General features: G+C 29.6%; 3 protein-coding genes across 3 annotated transcripts; 1 reads left to right on the forward strand and 2 right to left on the reverse strand.

Annotated features, from left to right (window-relative positions):
- Nucleotides 1–10,947: 10,947 nt before the first annotated feature.
- FOIG_15257 (uncharacterized protein) lies at nt 10,948–12,310 on the reverse strand. The gene is made up of 3 exons (XM_031216610.1): nt 11,900–12,310; nt 11,349–11,850; nt 10,948–11,290 (listed from the first exon to the last, which is right to left on the reverse strand). Exons 1-3 carry the CDS (start codon nt 12,302–12,304, stop codon nt 10,989–10,991), a joined length of 1,209 nt encoding a protein of 402 aa, XP_031053695.1. The 5' UTR covers nt 12,305–12,310; the 3' UTR covers nt 10,948–10,988.
- A 2,057-nt stretch (nt 12,311–14,367) lies between these two features.
- Nucleotides 14,368–15,418, forward strand: FOIG_15258 (uncharacterized protein; the record flags this gene model as incomplete). Its single annotated transcript, XM_031216611.1, has 2 exons — nt 14,368–14,714; nt 14,767–15,418. The coding sequence occupies exons 1-2, from the start codon at nt 14,497–14,499 to the stop codon at nt 15,416–15,418; spliced, it is 870 nt and encodes a 289-aa protein (XP_031053696.1). The 5' UTR covers nt 14,368–14,496.
- An 875-nt stretch (nt 15,419–16,293) lies between these two features.
- FOIG_15259 (uncharacterized protein) lies at nt 16,294–18,231 on the reverse strand (the record flags this gene model as incomplete). Its single annotated transcript, XM_031216612.1, has 1 exon — nt 16,294–18,231. The coding sequence occupies one exon, from the start codon at nt 18,229–18,231 to the stop codon at nt 16,294–16,296; it is 1,938 nt and encodes a 645-aa protein (XP_031053697.1).
- Nucleotides 18,232–22,053: the final 3,822 nt, after the last annotated feature.

Raw genomic sequence — 22,053 nt, forward strand, 5'->3', positions numbered from 1 at the left:
TAAAGCTATTTAAATTTCTAAAGACATTCTAGGTATCTTAGTCTTATATATTTTCTTTCTTATTTTTAAGGAAATCTCTAAGGATAGGTTTAAACTAATTCTTTATATCTCCTTAAATTAAGCTTATAATATAAAGGTATTTAATTTATTCTTATAAAGGCAGAAGTAAGCCTTTATTTAAGTTAATAATAAAATTATATTATTTACTTAGCCTCTAAAGGGTTTTAACTTATAAGGCTTAAGTACTTCTCCTAGGTCTCTTTTATTATTACCTTTATTATTAGTTATAATAAGATATATATTTACTTATATCTATTAAGTGTAAATAGTATTATAAAGTTATTAGACTTTAGCTATTAGTTTAGTAGTACTAAGTAGTACTTTAGTATAAGAAGGTGTTAGGCTAGTATTATTAGATATTTTAATAGTATAATATTACTTAGTTATTAATATAATATATTTTAAATAAGAGCTATTAATATATAATAAATATAGCTTTAAATAGGGAAACTAATTTATATTAGGTTTATATTTATAAATAATATAAGGTATTAATACTAAGCAGTTAGTAGTTATATCTCTTAATAATTAAGTAATATATATTAGGCTTATTAATATAAAGAAGTCTTATTAATAACTAGTAAGCTAAGTTTTATCTAAGTACTAATAAAGATATATATATATTATAGTATATATAAGTTAAATAGGGTTAATTTAACTTTATTTATCTTTCTTTATATAAGTTAAATAATATATATTTAACTTATTATAAGGTAGGTAAATAGTTATTAGAGAAAAATAATAAGGTATTTATTTTATATATATTAGAATGTATTAGGTTATAATATTAAAAAAAAAATACTAACTTATTATAAAACTACTTATATTAAAATAATATAAGTTATATATTACTTATTTTACTTAGTTTTAATAGCTTATTATTAAAACCTAATTAAATATTAAATCTTTTATAGAAGTTTATTATTAAAGCTTAAGGAAAGAAGTTAAGGATAAATTATATCTAATTAATAGGCCTAATAGCCTAATTATATATATTATTATAATATTTAAAATTAATAAATAATAATATAAATATAAATAAGAAAAAGTTATATATTAATAAAAAAAATAACTTTAACTTATATTATCTTAGTAAATAATATAATAATAACTAAGATAACTTTTAAAACTAAGGATAATAATAAAAGAATTAATTAAATAATATCTTCTTTTTTCTTTTTTTTAAATTTATAAATTAGCCTTAAAAGGTATATTTAGGTATTTCTAAAGTCTAATATAATTTAAATATTTATTACCTCTTAATAGGTAAAGTATTATAATCCCAGTAGTTATATTATATATACCCTATAAAAAACTCTACCCTAATAACTAACCAGATAAGGACTAATAAGTATAAGAATAATAGCGCTCTAGGACTATATTATTCTAGGATTAATAGTAACCTTATATTATATTACTCCTATATAATTACCTTTAGTATATAAAATATATTTATTAGTACTTTTATAAAACTTAGCTTATTAGCTATTAATAAAGTATCTTTATATTAATAAGCCTAATATATATTACTTAATTATTAAAAGATATAATACTTTATATTACTTAGTATTATATCTTATATTATTTATAAATATAAACCTAATATAAATTAGTTTACCTATTTAAAAACCTAACTATTATATATTAATAGCTCTTATTTAGATTATATTATATAATACTAAGTAATATCTATGTAATAGTACTTACTACTTTAAGCTGCCCCTTAACTATAGGATATACCTAGTATATTATGCCCTCTAAGGAAATATAATCCCTTATAGAGGAATTATAAGAAGTCTTAATAGAAATAGATAAGGAAGAGGAGATACTAAGCCCTCTTATTTATTTAAGCTCTTATAAGGATAAAGTTAAGAAACTTAAGAAGAAACTTTATAACCTAGGAGAATAATATAATACCCTCTTAGATAATACTAAAAATAATACTAAGATTATATAAAATAAGATTAAGGCTTTAGAAAAAAAGGTAGTTAACCTTACTAAGATTATAAAGTTACTTAGAAAGATAGCTAAAAATAGTTAGAAGTTATATAAAGAATATATTAAATATATCTAAGCTCTTATTACTACTAGAAAAGACCTTAGAGAAATCCTTTAACCCTATTAGTTAGATTTATTTAATAATAATACTAATAAACTATAAGGATTCCTTACTAGCCTTTAGAGCTATTAGATATATTACCTAATCTAATTTATAACTAAAGAGCTAAGAGTATAATATAATATAGGATTTCTTAAAGATAAGGTATTATAAATAATAAAACCTATTATTTATAACTATATTAATAATCTACCTAATAAATAATAATAAATAATTAAATATATCTATAAAAAATATAAATACTTTAAATTTAAACTTAGAAATACTTTTAGAATTATAAATAAAAAATAAATAGTAGAAATAAAGATTTAATAACTTAAGCAGAGAGGATTTACTATAAATTACCTTATAAAATACTATTATTAGGCAGTAAAACTAAACTAAGGCAAAGAAGCCTATATAATATAAGTATACCTAGGACTTAAGCCTAAAGTTAAGGATATTATAGTAAATATTAGACCTAAGCCTAAGAATCTAAGTATACTTATTAATATTACTATAGAAATTAATAACTAATAATATAAATAATATAAGGAAAAGTAAGCTAAGAGATATAAAGGATTATATAACCCCTAATAGAATATAAAGTAGTAAAGTATTAATTAAGGAAAGAAAAGGCATATTAATATATAATATAATACTAAGCTAGGACTTATAATACTTAAAGTAACTTAATAAGATAATAGAAGAAGACCCTGTAATATATCTAAGGTTAAGTATTATAACTATAATTAGTTTAAATATATAGCCTATAAATACTATTAACTAAAGAGAGCCAAAGACCTTAACTAAGGTAAGTAAATACTAGGTATAACTAATAAATAAAACCTATAGATAGTTATATAAACTTAAACTTTAGGTATAATATAAAGCGCTTATAATATAATATAATATATTACCCTTTAAGGAAGTATTAGGCCTAAGGTAGGATAATACCTATACCCTAATAGTATAATTAGCCTTTTATAAGATAACTTTTTAATTAAAAAAGATATAAAGGCAGGAAATACCCTATAGATTCCTATGCTATATAAAGAAAAATTAAATATATATTATAGGAAGGTATAAAAAGACCTAGCCTATAGGGATAAAAAATAAAGAAAATAGTAAGAAACTGGTAAAAGGAGAAGAAAAAAAGCTAAGGAAGGTAAAATAAAAGAAGTACTTACTAAGATATTAAGTATAATAAGAGAAAAGAAACTCTTAAAATAAGAAACTAAAGTATATTTAAAAGGTCTATAAGGGAAGAAAGCTACCCCTAATAAAGGTAAATAACCTAAAGTACTCTAATAAGTAGATAATATCCTAGTTTAAGTTACCCTTTAAGATACTAAGAAAATAATAAAAAGGAAATAAGAAAATAAAGATAAGATTTATATATAAAAGTTCTACTAATCCTAAAGTATAGGATATAAAGGAGGAGTAGTATAAATAGCTGCCTAATACCTCTATAAAGAAGATAAATATATTAAATAAAAATAGAGGTAACCTTATAAACCTCTATTTAATAAAATAGGTATTAAGATTTAGATATTTAATAAAGAATAATACCTATAAGGCACTAAGGAATATAGAAATACTAATAAATTAAAATTAATATATATTTATACTTATTATATAAGTAATATAATAAATCTACTTTATAAGAAACCTAAGTTTAATTCTAAGAATAGCCTAAGGATATTCTTAACTTACCTAGGATATAAGGAATTATTATAGGTATCTTATAAGTATTATTAATATAAGATATATAAATAAGATAAGGAAGATAATAATTACTTTCTTATTATAATCCCTAGAACTTTAAATAATAATCTCTATCTAAAAGAAAAAGTAAAAGGATACTTAATATACCTCTAGTATAAAAATCTTAGAGTAATAAAACTATAATTCTATATAATATATTACTAGGAAATAAAGAAAAACTAGGATTACTATTAGGAAGTTTAATAAATAATCTAAGAAATTATAGAAGTAGAGAGAGAATATTAGGAATAAATAAAAGATAAATAATATAATTATTTAAAAAAGAAACCTTTAATTAATAATACTAGCTTAGAAGATAAGTAATAAAATATAAACCTTAAACTTAAAGCTATAATAAAATTCTTTAAGATATTATATAATAGCAGGGGAAAGCCTATAGAAAAATAAAAGAAAGTATAGCAGTAATAGTATAAATATAAATAAGAACTTATAAAGGAATAATATAAGTTAAGTAAAATAGATTATATTAAAGAATATATAGATCTAAAAAGATATTATAAAAGTTATCTTATTATTATTAGAGTATTATATAAGTAATAAATAATAAAAGAAGAAAAATATAAAGTATATTTAAAGATACTAGAAGAATAGTATAAAGAACTAAAAGAATATTTCTAATAATAACTATTTAATAATAAATTTACTAATAATTATATTAATAGTAAGGGTTACTATAATAGTAATTATAAATAAACTTATTAAGATGCCTTAGGAAAAGAAGTATACCTTTTAAAATAATAGAGCTATAGAAGGGTAATAAATAGGGATAAGAAAGAACTATACCTATAAGTACTCTAGGAGTAATATAAGATAATAAACCTAACTGCCTAGTGTTATAAGCTTAGATTAAGAGAAGATAGCTAAATATATAAATTAATTATAAAGTAAAAAAAAACTTTATTAATTTAAAAATAGTTATAAAGCTAGGATTACTATAGAAAAGAAAGTAAATACCTTATTAACTTATTAATATAAAAGGATAATACTTTAATTATAATAATAATATAATAGATTAAGAGATTAATTACCTTAAGGTCCTTATTAAAGGAAAGAATTAAGGAATTAGCTTTAATATTATCCCTTTAGGAGAGGAGATAGATATTCTACTTAAAATAAACTAGCTTAGAAGATAAAACCTATATATTAATTAGAGGACTGGCTAAGTTATATTTCCTAGTAACCCTAATAGTAATAGTAAAATAATTATAATAAGTAATAAGAGATCTTAAGCTATAACTAAGACGATTAGTATAAACTAATATAAAATAAAGATTTTATTACCTCTAAAAGGAGTATAATATAAGTATAAGAAAGGCTAAAGATATAAAATAAAAATCCTAGGTATTCTTAGAAAATAAGATTTATATAAGGATAAATAGCTATAAGCTAGCTAGGATTAACTTAAGAATATCCTAGAAGAATATTAAATATATAATAAATTATTTAAAAAAGAATTAGAAATAGAAGTCCTTAAATATAGTAAATAGGATTATAAGATTAACCTTATAGATAAAAAGCTATTATTTTAAAAGCTATACCTACTTAATTAGAGAGAATTATAAGTTTAATAAGAATACCTTAATAATATACTAAGAAAAGGGTATATTAGAGAATTAAGTTTATTAGTAGTATTAGTAATATTCTTTATATTAAAGAAAAATAAAAAGGATTAACTAGTTATAAATTATTAACTAGTTAATATATATACTATTAAGGATTAGACCCTGCTTTTACTTATTATAGAACTTAAGGACTAATTATAAGGTAAAAAGATCTTTATAGCTTTAGACCTTAAAGGAGTATATAACCTTATTTATATTAAAAAAGGAGATAAATAGAAAATAGTATTTAAAACTAAATTTAGACTTTTTAAATACCTAGTAATACCCTTTAGTCTTATTAATATACCTATAATATTTTAGCAGATAATTAATAATATACTTTAATAATACCTTAATATCTTTATAGTATATTACCTAAATAATATCCTAATCTTCTTAGATAATAAAAAAGAATATAAGAAATATATCTATAAGGTATTAAAAATATTATAAGATACTAAGCTATTAATTAAATTAAAAAAGAATTACTTTTATATTATAAAGGTTAACTTCCTAGGATATATTATTATCTCTAGTAAAATTAAAATAAAATAAAAAAAGATTTTAATAGTAGTAAAATAAAAGGTATTTAATAATATTAAGGAAATATAAGCCTTCTTAGGTTTTATTAATTATTATTAAAGATTTATTAAAGGATTTAGTAAAATTATAATTCCTCTAATAGAACTAATAAAGAAAGATAAGCCCTTTAAATAAAATAATAAGGCTTAAAAAGCCTTTAAGTAACTTAAGGAAGTAATCCTTAGTAAACTAGTCCTAGTAATATTTAATCCTAAAAAAGAAATTAAGCTAGAAATAAATATATTAGACTTTATACTAGGAGGATAAATTAGTTAAAGAGATAGCAAAGGAAAGTTATATCTTATTACTTTCTACTTATATAAGTTATAAGGAGCAGAGCTTAATTACCTAATTTATAATAAGGAGTTTTTAATAATAATTAACTATTTTAGAGAATTTAAATATTATCTTATAAGAAGTAAGTATAAGATTAAGGTCTATATTAACTACTAGAATATTTTATACTTTATTATAACTTATAAACTTAACTAATAATAATTATATTATACTAAATTCTTATATAAATTTAACTTTATAATTATTTATAGGAAAGGATTAGAAAATAATAAAGTAGATATAATTAGCTAATAATTAAATTATAATACTAATACTATTAAAGTAAAAGAATAAGTGCTAAAAAAGAATAATAAGGGAGAATATTAATTTACCTAGAAGATAGTAATACTAGGATAAATATAAGTAGAAATAACTAAGGAAATCCTAGGAGACCTATAAGAATTTATCTAGGAATTTTATATATATTTATTATATAAATATTAAGGAGTTATTAAAACCTTAAAATAATTATTATAATAAGGTTATTAAATAATATAATAAATAATAAAAAAGGTTATTAAATAATATAATATTTATACTAGAACTAGGGTATAGTAATATAAACCTTATAAAATGCTATAACCTATTAAAGTAATAAAATAGCTATAGAGTTTAATTATAATAGACTTTATAATTAAATTATTATTATTAGAAGATCCTTTAATTAGAATCTTTTATAATAATATTATAGTTATTATAAATAAACTTATAAAATTCTTAATTTATTTATCTTATAAAGAGGTAATAAATATAGAAGTTATAGCTTATATTTCCTATAATAAGGTAGTAAGAGAATAAGGATTACTAAAAGAAATTCTATTAGATAGAGGATTAATATTTACCTCTAAATTCTAGTAGTTACTTATAGCACTTATAGGAGTTAAATACTAACTTATAATAGCTTTTAAACTGCAGGTAAATAGATAAATAAAATAAATAAATTAAATACTAAAATAATACCTTTAGTATTATATTAACTATAGATAAGATAATTAGGTTAAAAAGTTACTAAGTGCCTAATTAGCCTATAATACTACTTATAATAAAAGTATAAAACTTATATTATTTAATATAAATACTAAATTTATATCTAATATATATTATAATACTTAGGAACCTAAGAATATAAACCTAGTAGTAATTATTATAAGTAATAAGCTAAAAGAAGTATATAATAAACTTAAGATAGAATTAGAATTTATTAGAAAGAGGATATAGAGATACTATAACCCTAAAAGGTTAAAGAGACTAACCTTTAAGGAGGGGGATATAATCTACTTATCTATTAAAAATATTAAAATAGATTAACTAAGTTATAAGCTAGATTATAAGTACTTAGGATTAGTTAAGATTAAATAAAAGATAAAGGAAGATTAATATAAATTAGATTTACCCCTAAGTATTAGATATTACCTAATTTATTATATCTTAATATTAGAATTAGCTGCTAATATAATATATATTAAAACTGGTAATAAATTATAATAAATTATAGGATTAGAAGTTTATAAGGTAGAGGTAATTAAGAAAATAGAAAAGATTAATAAATAAAAGATATACCTAATTAAATAAAAAAACTACCTAGAAAGTAAAAATATATAGGAACTAATAAAATACCTTATTAATGCCTAGTAACTCCTAAAGAACTTTTATTAGCCTTAAATAAAGGGGAAGTATTAAGAAAATTATTACCTAAACCTAAAGCAGATTAATTTATATTATTAGGGATATAATTTACCTAGAGGTTATAGAGTAGTATATCCTTATATGTATTTAAACTAGATAAGATTATATCTTATTAATCTACTTCTTAAAGGCTATAATAAGTAGCCTTAGAATGCTTTTCCTTTATATAATTATAAATTTTATAAATCCTTAATAAATAACTAGCAGCTAGAGCTAAATAGGATTATAGTGCTACTATTTCCTTATAGAGTTAAAGAAGATTCTTATTTACTTTATCTTTATTATTCTTTAATTTCTTTTTTTATTTTATTAAATTTATAATTATTATAATTAGTAAAGAAAACTAATAAAAATAATATATAATAACCTATAGGAAGATATAATATAAGTACTATTATAAGACTTTTTGGCCTAAATATACTTATTATAGTAAGTAGAATTAGCAGATATTAAATACTTCTTGCCTGCCTAAAAATAATAAGTATAAGGTATATTAGCCTCTTTATTAGTAAATTTAATAAAAAGTATAAGTATTTAGATTTTATAATCCTTATAAGATAACTACTTAGATATATAGTTAGATATTATAGGATATAATAATAAAAGGATTAAGTTAAATCTTATTAAAAGAAGATTAATATTAGTTAGGATAATAGGCCTTAGGGATAAGATTACCAGAGAGGAGAGATTATATTATAATCTTAGCAGTTATATTATATATATCCTATAAAAAACTCTACCTTAATAACTAATTAGATAAGGACTAATAAGTATAAGAATAATAGCATTCTAGGATTATATTATTCTAGGATTAACGGCGACCTTATATTATATTACTTTTATATAACTACCTTTAGTATATAGAATATATTTATTAGTACTTTTATAGAACTTAGCTTACTAGCTATTAATAAAGTATCTTTATATTAATAAGCCTAATATATATTACTTAATTATTAAGAGATGTAATACTTTATATTACTTAGTATTATGCCTTATATTATCTATAAATATAAACCTAGTATGGATTAGTTTACCTGTTTAGAAACCTAACCGTTATATAAAGCTTTATTAGGTTAATATTATTATAATTAGCTGCCTTAATTATAGGCTAAACTTAGCTATATATAAGCTAGCTAAAAAGCCTTACTTTTTAACTAGCCTTAAGCTTCTTCTTATAACCTATTACTTTTTTATTAACCCTTATAAATATTATATTTAACTTTTAATTATAATTACTAATAATATTATAATTATATTATAATAATACTTATTAAAGAAAGCTTATAAATACCTAATCCTAATAAGCCTTATTTAATAAGAAATTATAATATAATTAATATAATTAAAAAAGCTCTTATATAAAATAAGAAAAATAAAAATAATATCTTTTATATAAAAATTATAAAATTAAAAATACTTAAGATTATAAAAATAATAGTAAATATATTAGGCTAATAATTATTAATTATAAAATCCTTTTATATATATAATCTAATTATAAATTAATTAAAAAAGGCTTTTTTAATTTTAAAATAAAAAAATTAATAAGCTAAAAGAAAAATTACTTATAAAGGTAAATTTAAATTAAAAAAAAGAAGTTTATTAAGGCCTTTTATTTAAGTAGTTTATATAATAAGTAGCTTAAGGCTAGCTAATAATAGGCTAAGGAGATACTAAAGAAGACTAAGCCCTTATAATATAATATTTATTATCTAAGAATAGTTAATAAAGGTAGGGATAAAGAAAAAGGATAAATATATAAATAAAAAAAAAGTAATTATAGGGTTTTATAAGAGGAAAATATATTAGGTTTTATATAAGTTTAATTACCTAAAGTTAAAGATTATTAGTATTACGACCCTAGCGGTTACGTCACGTGTACCCCACAAAAACTCATGCAAGGCATCAGCCCCTCAATGGTTACGGACCAATCAGGGCTAGATCACCTTATAACAGGATCACGACGCTCTAGGAACTACCGTGCTCCAGGATCACCGTGATCCAACTTCCCTAGTGATCCTCCCGGACCACTTCTAGTATATAGACCATATTCATTAGCACTTTCATAGATCTTAGCTCACCAGCTATCAATAAAACATCTTTACATTAATCAAGCCTAACACGCATTGAATCTACCATTAAGAGACGTGACACTTCGATAAGCTCAGTTACACGCCCTACGCAATCTGCCAACAATAAACCCAGCACGGCTTAGTTTAACATAGTTGGAAACCAACCATCACAATTAGTATTATTATATTAAGTTTTATATAAGTTTAATTACCTAAAGTTAAAGACCTAAAGTTATACTATTAGTATTAATATTAGCAGTATAAAGAGAGTTAAATAAGTTATGGGACATAGGACGTAATAGACTTAATAGATTAGCTTAATATTAATGCATTATTAATATAAACAGGGGAGATAAATAGTTATATTATAATAGTAAACTTAGAGGGTTGGTAAATAACACCAGGGATTTGGCTAATAATATGCATATAGTTAAGGGTAATTCTAATAAATATTCCTTTCGAGTTTATAATCTCTAGCTAGGTGGCTTTTCTTCTCGTGGTAATTTGGGATTTATTGTCTTTAACTATTAGCTCTGCTACTCTACATATAACATGCTCTTTATATATGTTTTAAAAGTAAGTATATAGTATACTATTCTTTTATAATATTATCTTAAATAGTTTTACTATTCTTACCGTAGATATTGCCCCATTTTCCCATCCTTGATGTGACAGTGCGCGCCACATATTGTCTGGGCCATAAACCGACGGACTAAGATGGCTCATCTCTGCCCAAATAAAAGTCTTAAGACAACAAGGCTGTCAGCCAGATTTGAGTCTCAGGCGGTCAGATTTGGCAAACTCCAGCGGCCAGCTCATATATATATTATAGTTAGAGGGCACATTTTCTGCAACTTTTAATGCCCATGCTGAAATAATAGCCCTCCGAAAGGGAAAAGATCCCATAATTGACGCCATCGCGACAGTCGCGACAATATACTCGATGATAAAAAAGTGGACTATGATAATTTGCGCAGCATAATTTCGTCGGTTGGTGAAGTGCTTGAACTCGTTCTGTTCCAGCTCGCCAAACATCGCGTACGCCAGGGCGGCTTCCGTAAATGCTGTTAAAGCATATTAGCAAAAGCAGTCCCGGAAGGGAGCGGAGCATAGTAGTTATACCTTGTACGGGCGAGCTTTTTGCGATTTCCAAAATTCTTTCTAGAATACCGAGGTATTTGACTTCTATAACGCTCTGACAAATCGGCCTCAGACGCCTGACTGCGACCAACCCTTCACCTAGGATATCGGCTATTTCTCCAACAACATCTACAGGGTTAAGGGATAAGACGTGCTTATTATGACTCTCAGCGGTAAAGCCTTCGAACAGAGAATTCTCTAAGCGGGGAAGAATCGCATCGGAAACTGCCCTGCAGCCCCGGATCATGATAATGAACTCCACCATGCCTTCAAACATATAAGAGGACTGGAAAATGAGAGTCATAACTGTGGCGATTCGGGCGTCTGCTTCAACCTTAGATTTGCATGGTTTGCTCAAGGCTTGATTTAGTAGTGTGATGGCGTGAACTCGATGGCTTAGTGCTTGGGCAGTGTAGTCTGTGTCGCCACTTAAAGACAGATGCGATGCTGCCAACCCGAGCATAGCATGTACTAGGAAATCAAACTGGGTGTTTCGTCAGGATATTGATATCTAAACATAGGAGAGAACCTACATTATGAGACATAGCAGCAACTTCCTTCCAAACCGGCTCTCCGTTCAGAGGCATTGGGGGATAGGCATGGAAGATGAAGTGCTGATATAGCCGCAGATCATCCATCGTGAATTGGGTAGGTGTCGATTGAAGTGGCCTGGAGGGCGCATCCATCATAATACGTCGCGTTGAGTACTCACACTTCATGCCAAGGCGCCTGCAATTCTCACACTCTGGAAGCGTCTCTGGGCATTTCACTCTGCGCCTCTTGCAGTTGATGCAACCATTTCTCGATTTTGTGTGTCCCTTTCGTGGGCGGGCTCTGCCGCGGACAGTCCCCACGATCATGGTAGTATCTGGCGACGAATCTGAGGAGTTTTTCGATTGCATCGTGCCTGATGTCGTTAACGATAGAACCGTTTGCATTGTGCGTTGCGTAACTTTGGAAGGCATGCTTGTTCCCACCTGACTACATGCTTACCTGGACTATCTGGTACAAGCCTCCCACTTACAGGTAAGATCGGAGTGATTCTTCTCCGCTCCAAAGGTGTTAAGAGTCAGATTCAAAAGAAAACACGCAGCAAAGCGTACGTCATTACAAAGAACAGTCATCCATGGATCATCTCAGGGACCCACCACTCTGAGTACAATGGCCCACCTTCTCATAATTAGCAGCAGGGAATACCTTCATCATCATCAGGCTTGAGGATGCTAAGTGTGGCTGATGCCCGGACGAGTGGCTGCACGATGTGGCGTAGGGTGCGTACCAAGGATTGCATGAACCTTGTCACGTGGGTTTGCTGAGATGGTGGCTCTACTGTCTAACCAACCGCCACATTCCGGGGATAAGGAAATTATGTTGACTAGCGTGAACACCTCTATAATGATGTCTTTAATGATTTCTACAAAGCAAGTGACAAAACGCCCTTTGAATATTCCACCCATAAGCGCGCATAGGTGGACTGACCGTTGCCCTAGACATGTTGGTTGGTGATGTTTGCAATTCATGTCTAGTTGGTATTGAGATCATCGGGCTTATCGATAAGCGATTATTTGCCAAGCAATATTTCTTATTCAGCCACCACTTAACCAATCACGCCTTCATTGCATTGACCGTTTTATATAAATAACTACCCTGTAAACAAACGCAATTAGATCTGAATCGCCAATGTGAATTCACAAGGCTGCAAGAGCAACCATGAAAGCCGTCGTGGTTTATGGCGCATTTGAATTTTTCTTTCTTGCAACTAGTACTAACCTTTTTTCCGCGCTTTAGCTTCTGATGCCAATAATTCCGGCGCCGAAACATGACGAGCATGTGGAGGGGCGAGACCTTCTCTGTTGACCCATACTTTTAGATTGTTACGTTCTAAATCAGTGACTTGATGAGAAAATTCAGATAGCTTAGACTTAAACGGTCCTTATACCTTTAGCTAACGACTTAGTACTAGTTCCTTAGGGATCTTATATGCTATATTCTGGAGACATATGGAGAGGGAATAACCCGTTGTTTCATAGCGAGAATGGCCCTCCTTTGCTGACAGAGTTTAACTTGATAATTTAGTGGTTAAGGGAACAGTCTGATGCAAGGAGGAAGTTAATGTTTGCTGGCAATGGCTATTCCAGTGTAACTACCGCCACATATATAACCAAGCCAGCTCTCTGTTTTAATAACCAGCTATAAATAATGCCCTTTTAAAAATAAACTATAGACATTCCTAGATATTTATCATAACTATGAGAGTTCCATTAGTTGGCGCTTCCAGTGAACTATATATGCCGAGGCATATAACCCAAACTATGAGGTCGCATATGCTGTTTTAGGTCGTGTTAATTAGTATTTCAAAAGTTCCTATTGTAAATTGCTAAAAAGACTAGATTTCTATTGCAATAAGGATAGCTAGCTATATGTCGACAACTAATAGAGACTTTCAGGTTTGCGATTTTATCTATCCTAGGAAGAACCTTGGAAGAATACTACCGGAATACGATGTATTGACGAGATTGATGGTCTTGTTGTCTTCCATTTATGAGAACTCAACCCTTTAGGTAGGCCTGAACCTAGCAGCATCTACATTTAGTCTAATAAGAGAAACTTTAAGCTGTAGTATTTAAGACTTTCGCGAATTGTTCAAGAGACACTAGGTGGCAAATATGCAAGCTTGAGGGCTTATATTTTTGTTTTATATCTTAGTCTCTTTTCCATAGATATAAAAAAAATTATATCTCGCTAATCTTTAAGTTTTTAAAGTTGTATTTTTGCTCAAGCCCGGCCGTCTCGCATGAGACTCATGACCCTGCACAGCAGTTCATTAGGAAGAAAAGAAAAGAGATAAGGGGTTTGCAACAGGTTAAGCAGAATATAGGTGGCATTACTCGGATTATATCCTCGCAATTAAATAGCGCAGACCCAACAGCCCAAGAGCCCGGCCCAATTTCTTCCCCGCAACCAGACAGTTTTACAAGCAACAGTAAGCGGGATGATATTGCGCCGAGTGATGTAAAATAAACACGGTTCATTGCCCAACAAATTTTTTTAATAAGGTGCATCTTAACTTACAAAGCACCAAAGCCCAAAGCCAAAATCCAAAGACCTAGCTACATATCAAAATCAAAAGATGCCGTTCCCGTACAAGACCGTCCTCATAACCGGCGCCACGGGGGGAATTGGCCGAGCCTTGGCCGAACGCATGATTGCAGACGATATCTTCGTCATTGCTGTGGGACGTCGCAGCGACCGGCTCGATGATCTTGTTTCGAAGCATGGGTCTGATAAAGTCGTTGCCGAGCCGTTTGACGTGTCTGACCTGGAGGCTCTCCCGGCCTGGGTTGAAAAGTAAGCCTGCCGTCGACCTTATTGGGGCAATGCATTCTTATATCGCTTGCAGAATCATAACAGCATACCCTAGCCTTTCCTGCATAGTCCTCAATGCTGGATTCCAGCGAACCGTGGACTTTACGCGTCCTGAAACCATCTCCCGCTCTTTGCTCACATCGGAGGTGCACACCAACTATCTCTCTTCCTTACATACCATCTCCCTCTTCCTTCCGCACTTCATTTCCCTTGGCAAGGCTTCGCCCAACCCGACACCTGCCTCGATCGTGCTTGTATCGTCTGGTCTCGCCATCGTCCCTGTCGCCCGTTGCGCCAACTACTGCGCGACGAAATCAGCCCTGCGCTCCTTGGCTTGGACATTGCGCTCCCAACTTTCTGCACCATCCAGCCCTAAAACGCAGCATATCCGTGTGATTGAAATAATTCCTCCTGCTGTCCAAACCGAATTGCACGCCCTACAATCTGACCTTGTAAAGGCGGGGCAGAAGGCTATTGGTCTTCCCTTAGATGAGTTCGCTGATGAGACTTGGAGTCACCTAACAGCCAAACAAGGCACCCTGCATGACGAGATCACGGTTGATATGATGCGGGAGCGATGGGAAGGCATTGAAAGGCCAAGGAGAGAGGCATTTCACGAATTTGAGGCCATGTTTCGCAGAATGGTCTCGGATGGCGAAGGAAGTGTTAAACCGGCGGGATCATAAAATCGAGTCTGATTATATAATTCCGCAAGTGGTTTAGCCTAAATAAGCCTTAGTTAAGGAAGATACTAATTATATAACTAGAAGGAGTTTTAAAATAAGGGTAATAAGATATTAGAAAATAAGATATTTTAATTAAGTAGAATTATATTTAATAATTAGTTTTATATATATTAATTAACTTAAATTAAATACTAAATATAATATAAATCTTATTAATACTAGAGAAATATATAATATAATAGATTAAGATTAATTATATTTAATTTCTTATTACTTCTTCTTACTTATTATCTAATTATTCTTCTTAGAAGATGTTAACTTTATTAATAACCCCTAAGTATTATAGCTAATTAGGACCTAGTAGATATACAGGGCAGCTATTTAGCTAATTGCCGAATTTCGCAGGCAAGATCCATCCATTTTTAGCTACCTGTTAGCTCGAGCCAACAGGTAGTGTAAAATTACTCCTACCTAGATCTTACATAAGGCATATTACGACGCAATGCATTGGACAGATCGCATAATCCGCCTCTGCTTAAGAATCCCGCCTAACCAACATCCTACTATTTACACTGCCCTACTAAAGAATTATTATTAGAAACGCATTGTATTTCCTTTTTTGACTAATTATTATATAGTATTTCGCCCCATATTTCCCTCGATGGAAACGCACTATGTTTCTCATACCGCACTAATGAAATCAGAAAACCTAAAACATGAAATGCATCGCGTTTTCGTCAGCTAACCCTTGTTGAGTTTAATGCCTGGACTACTCCAGACCTCAACAACATGTATTACCATCATCAACTAAAGCTCACATATCTTCCCATTCTACTATGCTTATAGCCCAATATCCTCCTCGTTAGTCTCTCCTCTCACGATAAATTCCCTGTCAGCTCCATTTCATCTGCACGCCTAGAGGAATGCTTCGGTTTATATCTCAACTGCGCGTCAGGAGCGTAGACGGCATGGTATCCTGTGCAAGTCTCGACTAATCCCACCCTATCCACACAGCCCCTTCCAGTCGGCCATTCGTCCGTTGCATCGCCAGGCCAGAATAGACTCGGGTCTCCACGCTCGAGTGCTATTCGGTGCAAATGTGGTGCCGTGCGTAGTCTCCATCGAATTGTGAATACACACAGCCGCTTCCAAAAGAAATAACGCAACAATGGGCCTGTGAAGGACACAAGCAGGAGTATGCCGCCAATGAAAACAACAACGAAGATCACCCATGCGGATGTTGTAATCTTCCCCTGCTCTTCCATCAGCGTCAGCCGGCACGTGGCTAACTGCTCCTCGCTCGCGTCCACAGTCCACATGGGGAGACCGGGTGAGACATACTTGCGCCAGCCAGATACAGCTCGGTTGGCGGCAGTGAGGAGCAGCATACGACTCATGAGGGCTAGACGGACAAGCTCAGCGTGTCCGCTTATCAGTTGTGGAACCAGCTGCGTCGATCCAAGTGATAGAGTGCGACTGGCATATACTGACTCGCTGTTGCCAGTGAGTATATGAAACAATGGGATCCATGTATTAATCCACATCAGTTCGAGGAAGCCCAGACTTTCCCGGTTACTAGAATTCTCATGCTTGTAAACATATTCGCCGATCGCATCGTTGCCTCTCAGAGAAACGCAATCTCCGTCTTGGCCAGGGCAGTAGGCATAGCTTGTGTTGCATATAACTGGTATGATTCCGTGAGTGTAGATATACGTCTCGTTGCCATTAATAGGTCCGCTAGTGGTCCCAAAGATTGGATCATCGCTTGGACTTGGACTCAAAATACTGCCAATATGGTAAAATAGAATTGTTAGATCGCCGTCGTGGGCCAGTGTACTATTGGGTTCCCAGGCGGACTGTCGTGACTCCCTAGTCGTGTTAAAGTAGGTGAATAAGTTGTAGCCGTATCCAAACCTCTCCATAGGGGTAAACTCCTCAGTCACATATGGAGTTCCGCTAGTACCACTACTTGCTGTGCCATAGAGCAGTCCATATGTATCCGCGCCGTCTTCCCTTTTCTGAAGGAGTTTGCTGCGACCTTGCAACTTATAGCAGGTGTTCAACACTCCGAATTCGGCATCTTCGGATGCTGTTTTGCTGGCAATACCCAAATCGGATTGCTTTACCCAGAAGTTGATATTAACTTGCAATGAGTTATTCGACTCGCAGGCTGGCGCCCACATTGGACAGCTCGAAGAGATCGCGACACGGTCTTTAGCATGGGGGAGACCGATAGACTTGGCATTCGTGGCGCTATAATTATAACCATACGCATCGACGGACCGCATCATGTCTAGAGAGAGTAGCTTGTCGTAATGGGCTGAAGCCATCCAAGTACTAGAATTGAGCATTGGACTACAGTACTTAGTTGAGCCGGGGACTCCCTGGACCACAGGAATTCCCCTGGCCAGAGCCAGAGGCAGAAGAAAGGGAAACACAGCCAATACTATAGCGCCGAGGAACCAAAGCAAAGCGATACTCCCAGCTTGGCGGTGCCTTTTGCGCCAACAGCTGAACAGGCTTCGTTGGGCCGGGGTATTAACTAGCGCGCCAAGGGGGTTCTTCGTGTTTGCCATGGCCACTCTGAACTGGTCGACATCCCACTCTCGATGATCCTCAGAAAGCAGCGAGAAGAGGGTCATGGTATATGGCAAAAAGAGTCGCACCGCAACTGCTTGGTACAAGAGGGCTATTAAAGCAACGGTAATTGCCCAGGTGCTGCTGCTGACGACGACCGGCCAGCCATACCGAGCTATGGTGTTCCATCGTCTCATTTGATCACTGGGGTAAATGCCGCTGACTGTGTTGTTCATGCTTGCTCGGGCAGGTCTTCGATGCTTGAGATTGTTGAATTTTGGATGGAAGTAGTCTGAGGGAAGATAAATTCTCAGGTGAAAGTTCGGTAGATACATAGGTCCTCCGTTTCTATGTTTTTATCCCATCCATGAGGTGACATCCCTTCCGGTGGAGTCAGATATCATGTGTTGCCAAAATTCAGCTCCTTGACAAAACCTCCAGTTAGGTCCCCCGAAAGACCGTTGTGGCGACTGCCTCCAGGCATCCTCCCTCACAATTACCCAGTCATAATATTTGGGTGACAGCCCAGTGCAAGTTTGCTAGTAAATATTTCCTTATTTTTTCGGAAGTGTATTCACCATGCGAGGCGGTGCATGAACCTACATAGTTATGGTTTGAACCGTTGTCCCTATCCTATCCTATCCTACTGTATCAATTACCACTGGTAATGACATCCCTTACCAGTTTTGTGGCCCGTGCACTTCTCTTTCTGCAGTCAAACTATGGATTGGAAGCTCATTGGCTATGTTGGCGGGTGAAAATTATTCGTAATAACTGTTTTTCCGACAAACCCAACAGCAAGCCAGTAGTAAACCTATGAGCTAGCCAAGTTGGGCCTACGGTCGCAAATATGGGACCATCAACATCAACTTCAACATCATCAAAGAAACCATCATTCATCAGATACATAAACTCGCAGTTCGCGCCTAACAAGATCCATAGCATTTGATATATCCCAAAGCCAAGTCGTCTTCTGGCTCGATACCCTACCATTCGATACCACTGCGTTTCCCTCTCCAGACTCCTGCACACGCTATCTCAAGCGCCGACGATCATCCAAGCACAGCAAATCACGCAAACGACAGCGTCCAATTTCTCCTCCAAGATCGGGCGTAAGATAATTATCTCCGTCGCCTAAGACCGGCGCCATATTCCCCTCAACACTGAAGAAGCCGACTTAAGGATTCTAGTTAGGAATGGGGCCAGTTCCAGGTTTTAGACCAATCAGAACTCTAAAGATCCTACCCTCTCTCTCCGACTTGGAACAGGGCCTATTCCCAGCGCGATAGTCCGTGCCATCCTAGTAGAGTTTAATAGGTATTTTAAATTATAAGTTACTATTAAAGTAATTATTAATATAATTCTGCTTAATTAATTTATCTTACTTTCTAATATCTTATTACCTCTTTTTTAAAACTTCTTTTAATTATATAATTAATATTTTCTTTAATTAAGGCTTATTTAAGCTAAATTACTTATAAAATTATATAATTAGATTTAATTTTATAATCTTATTAATTTAATATATCTTTTTAAAATAAAAACCTTTTAATATTTTAATTACTTAAAGTCTTATTTTAAAAAACCTTTTTTAATATCTTAAAAGTTATTTAAAATTAATTTTATTATATTTAATTATTATATATTTTATTATTATATATTAATGATAAATAAATTATAAGAATAATAAATAAGTCTTATAATTAAATTAAATAATAAGCTTTTTAATCTTAAAATATAAAAGCCTTTTTTTAATATTAAATTTAATTTTTTTTTTTATATATTAATATTATCCCCTGTTTATATTAATAATATATTAATATTTAGTTAATTTATTAAATTTATTATATATTATATCTTATAACCTATTTAACCCTCTTTATACTACTAATACTAATAGTTTTTAACTTTAAGTAATTAAATTTATAAAAAACTTAATACTTTTTCTTTTTATATTATACCCCTAGTAGTTATATTATATATACCTTATAAAAACTTACATAAGGCATTAACCCCTTAATAGCCATAGACTAATTAGAGCTAAATTACCTTATAGATAGAATTATAATACTTTAGGAACTATTATAATCTAGGATTATTATAATTTAACTGCCTTAGTAATCCTCTTAGATTACTTTTAATATATAAATTACCCTTATTAATATTTCTATAGATTTAGCTTACTAGCTATTAATAAGACTTCTTTATCTTAATAAGCCTAATAAGTATTACTTAATTATTAAAAGATATAATAACTAATTTACTTAGTTTAATATCTTATATAATTTATAAATATAAACTTAATATAAATTAATTTCCTTATTTAAAATTATATTTATTATATATTAATAGCCCTTATTTAAAATATATTATATTAAATAACTAAGTAATATTATATTATTAAGATAATATAGTTAATAAGTAAGTAACCTAGATAAGTAAGTAACTTAAAAATCCCTTATCTTATAATACTTTTATTTAATTAGATACTTCTTAAGAATTAAATATATCTTAATTATTAAATAAAGCTAAAATTCTTTTTGCCCTTTAGGCCCTTTAAAATAACCTAAAATTAAATACCTAAAATATAGTAATTATACATAAAGTCTACTATTATACTATATAATACTACTAAAATAGTATTTAATTATAATATAATTCTATTTTAAACTTATAGAAATTATTTAATTTAAAAGAATAAATAATAATCTAATTTATCCTTAACTTAGATTTATAAGGATTTTACTTATAATTATATTTTATTAAAAAAATAACTAATTCTCTACTTATAAATTATAATATATTACTTATTAATAAGTACTAGGCTTATAATGTTATAAAGTAATAATTAAAACTAAAATATATTTATTTTAGAGATATAATTATTAAAGAGCTAAATATAAAGATTTTATTATTATTTATAACTAGTTTAAATTTATATAAAATATAATTATAAAGTATAATATTTAATTAGATAATATTTAGAACTTTAATAAGATTAGCTTTATAATAGGCCTTATTATAACTAGTATAATTATTATAGGATTAAAAAGATAAAAAAAGCTAAAATTAATATAACCTAGAAACCAGGAATAAATTATTATAATTTAGGTAATTAATATAAAAGGTTAACCCTAGTTTAAACTATTACCTTTTTATTAACTTTATTTTATTTATTCTTATATATAAGGTTAATTAGTTATATACCCTATTATATATATTTAATTAATAAAGTTATAACTTTAAGTTAATTTAACTTTTACTAATTAACTTATATAAATAGAGTTAACTTAATTACTTTAACTTTTTATAAAACCCTGCCTTTACTTTATATTTATCTTTATTAATTTAAAAGCAGCTCCCCCTTAATAGTAATAGCCCTTTTATATTATATTAACTCTACTTCCTATCTTATCTAGGTTCCTAATAAGTAGACTAGTTAAGTATTAGTTACGTAATAATAATAGTTTAGTTATAAATTATCCCCTTTTCCTAAAATTGCCTTATAAAGAAGTCTTCTCTTCCCTAAGCTTTAGTTAATATAATACTATTAGACCTACTTAGCTTTCCTATTATAAAGTTATTATAATAATTCTAAAGCTTTTACCCTAAGCTATCTAAGAATAATAATTATAACTAAAAACTAAGCTAGTATTAGGCCTAATTTGCCTATTATTACTATAAGACTAATTAAATTAATCCCTAAGGATAAATCTACTAAGATTACTCCTTTATAAGAGGGAACTATAGCTAACCTAAGAGATATAACTTAAATAATACTAGAATCCCTAATAAACTAACTATAAGAGACCCCTATTCTTATAAGCTATTTAATTAATACCTAGTTAATAAGATATAAAGATTACCTCTAAGAGTATAACCCTTTTAAAGGAATACCTACTTTACTAATATTAAAATAATAATCCTTAGCCCTTAGAGTTATATTTAAATTAGAATTAATTTAGGCCTAAAATAAATAACTTAAGAAATAAATAATTATAATTAGGGAATAGAAATAACTTAAGTATAAGCTAGATAAACTTCTTATAGGGATATTT

The sequence above is a fragment of the Fusarium odoratissimum genome (genome assembly GCF_000260195.1).
Source record: "Fusarium odoratissimum NRRL 54006 unplaced genomic scaffold supercont1.49, whole genome shotgun sequence".
NCBI classification, from domain to species: domain Eukaryota; kingdom Fungi; phylum Ascomycota; class Sordariomycetes; order Hypocreales; family Nectriaceae; genus Fusarium; species Fusarium odoratissimum.

Coding starts and splice junctions, on each gene's coding strand:
- FOIG_15257 (XM_031216610.1), bottom strand. CDS start 12,304: ATGCAAACGGTTCTATCGTTAACGACATCAGGCACGATGCAATCGAAA. Junction 11,851..11,899: donor TTGCTGCTATGTCTCATAAT/GTAGGTTCTCTC, acceptor CGAAACACCCAG/TTTGATTTCCTAGTACATGC. Junction 11,291..11,348: donor AAAAAGCTCGCCCGTACAAG/GTATAACTACTA, acceptor ATGCTTTAACAG/CATTTACGGAAGCCGCCCTG.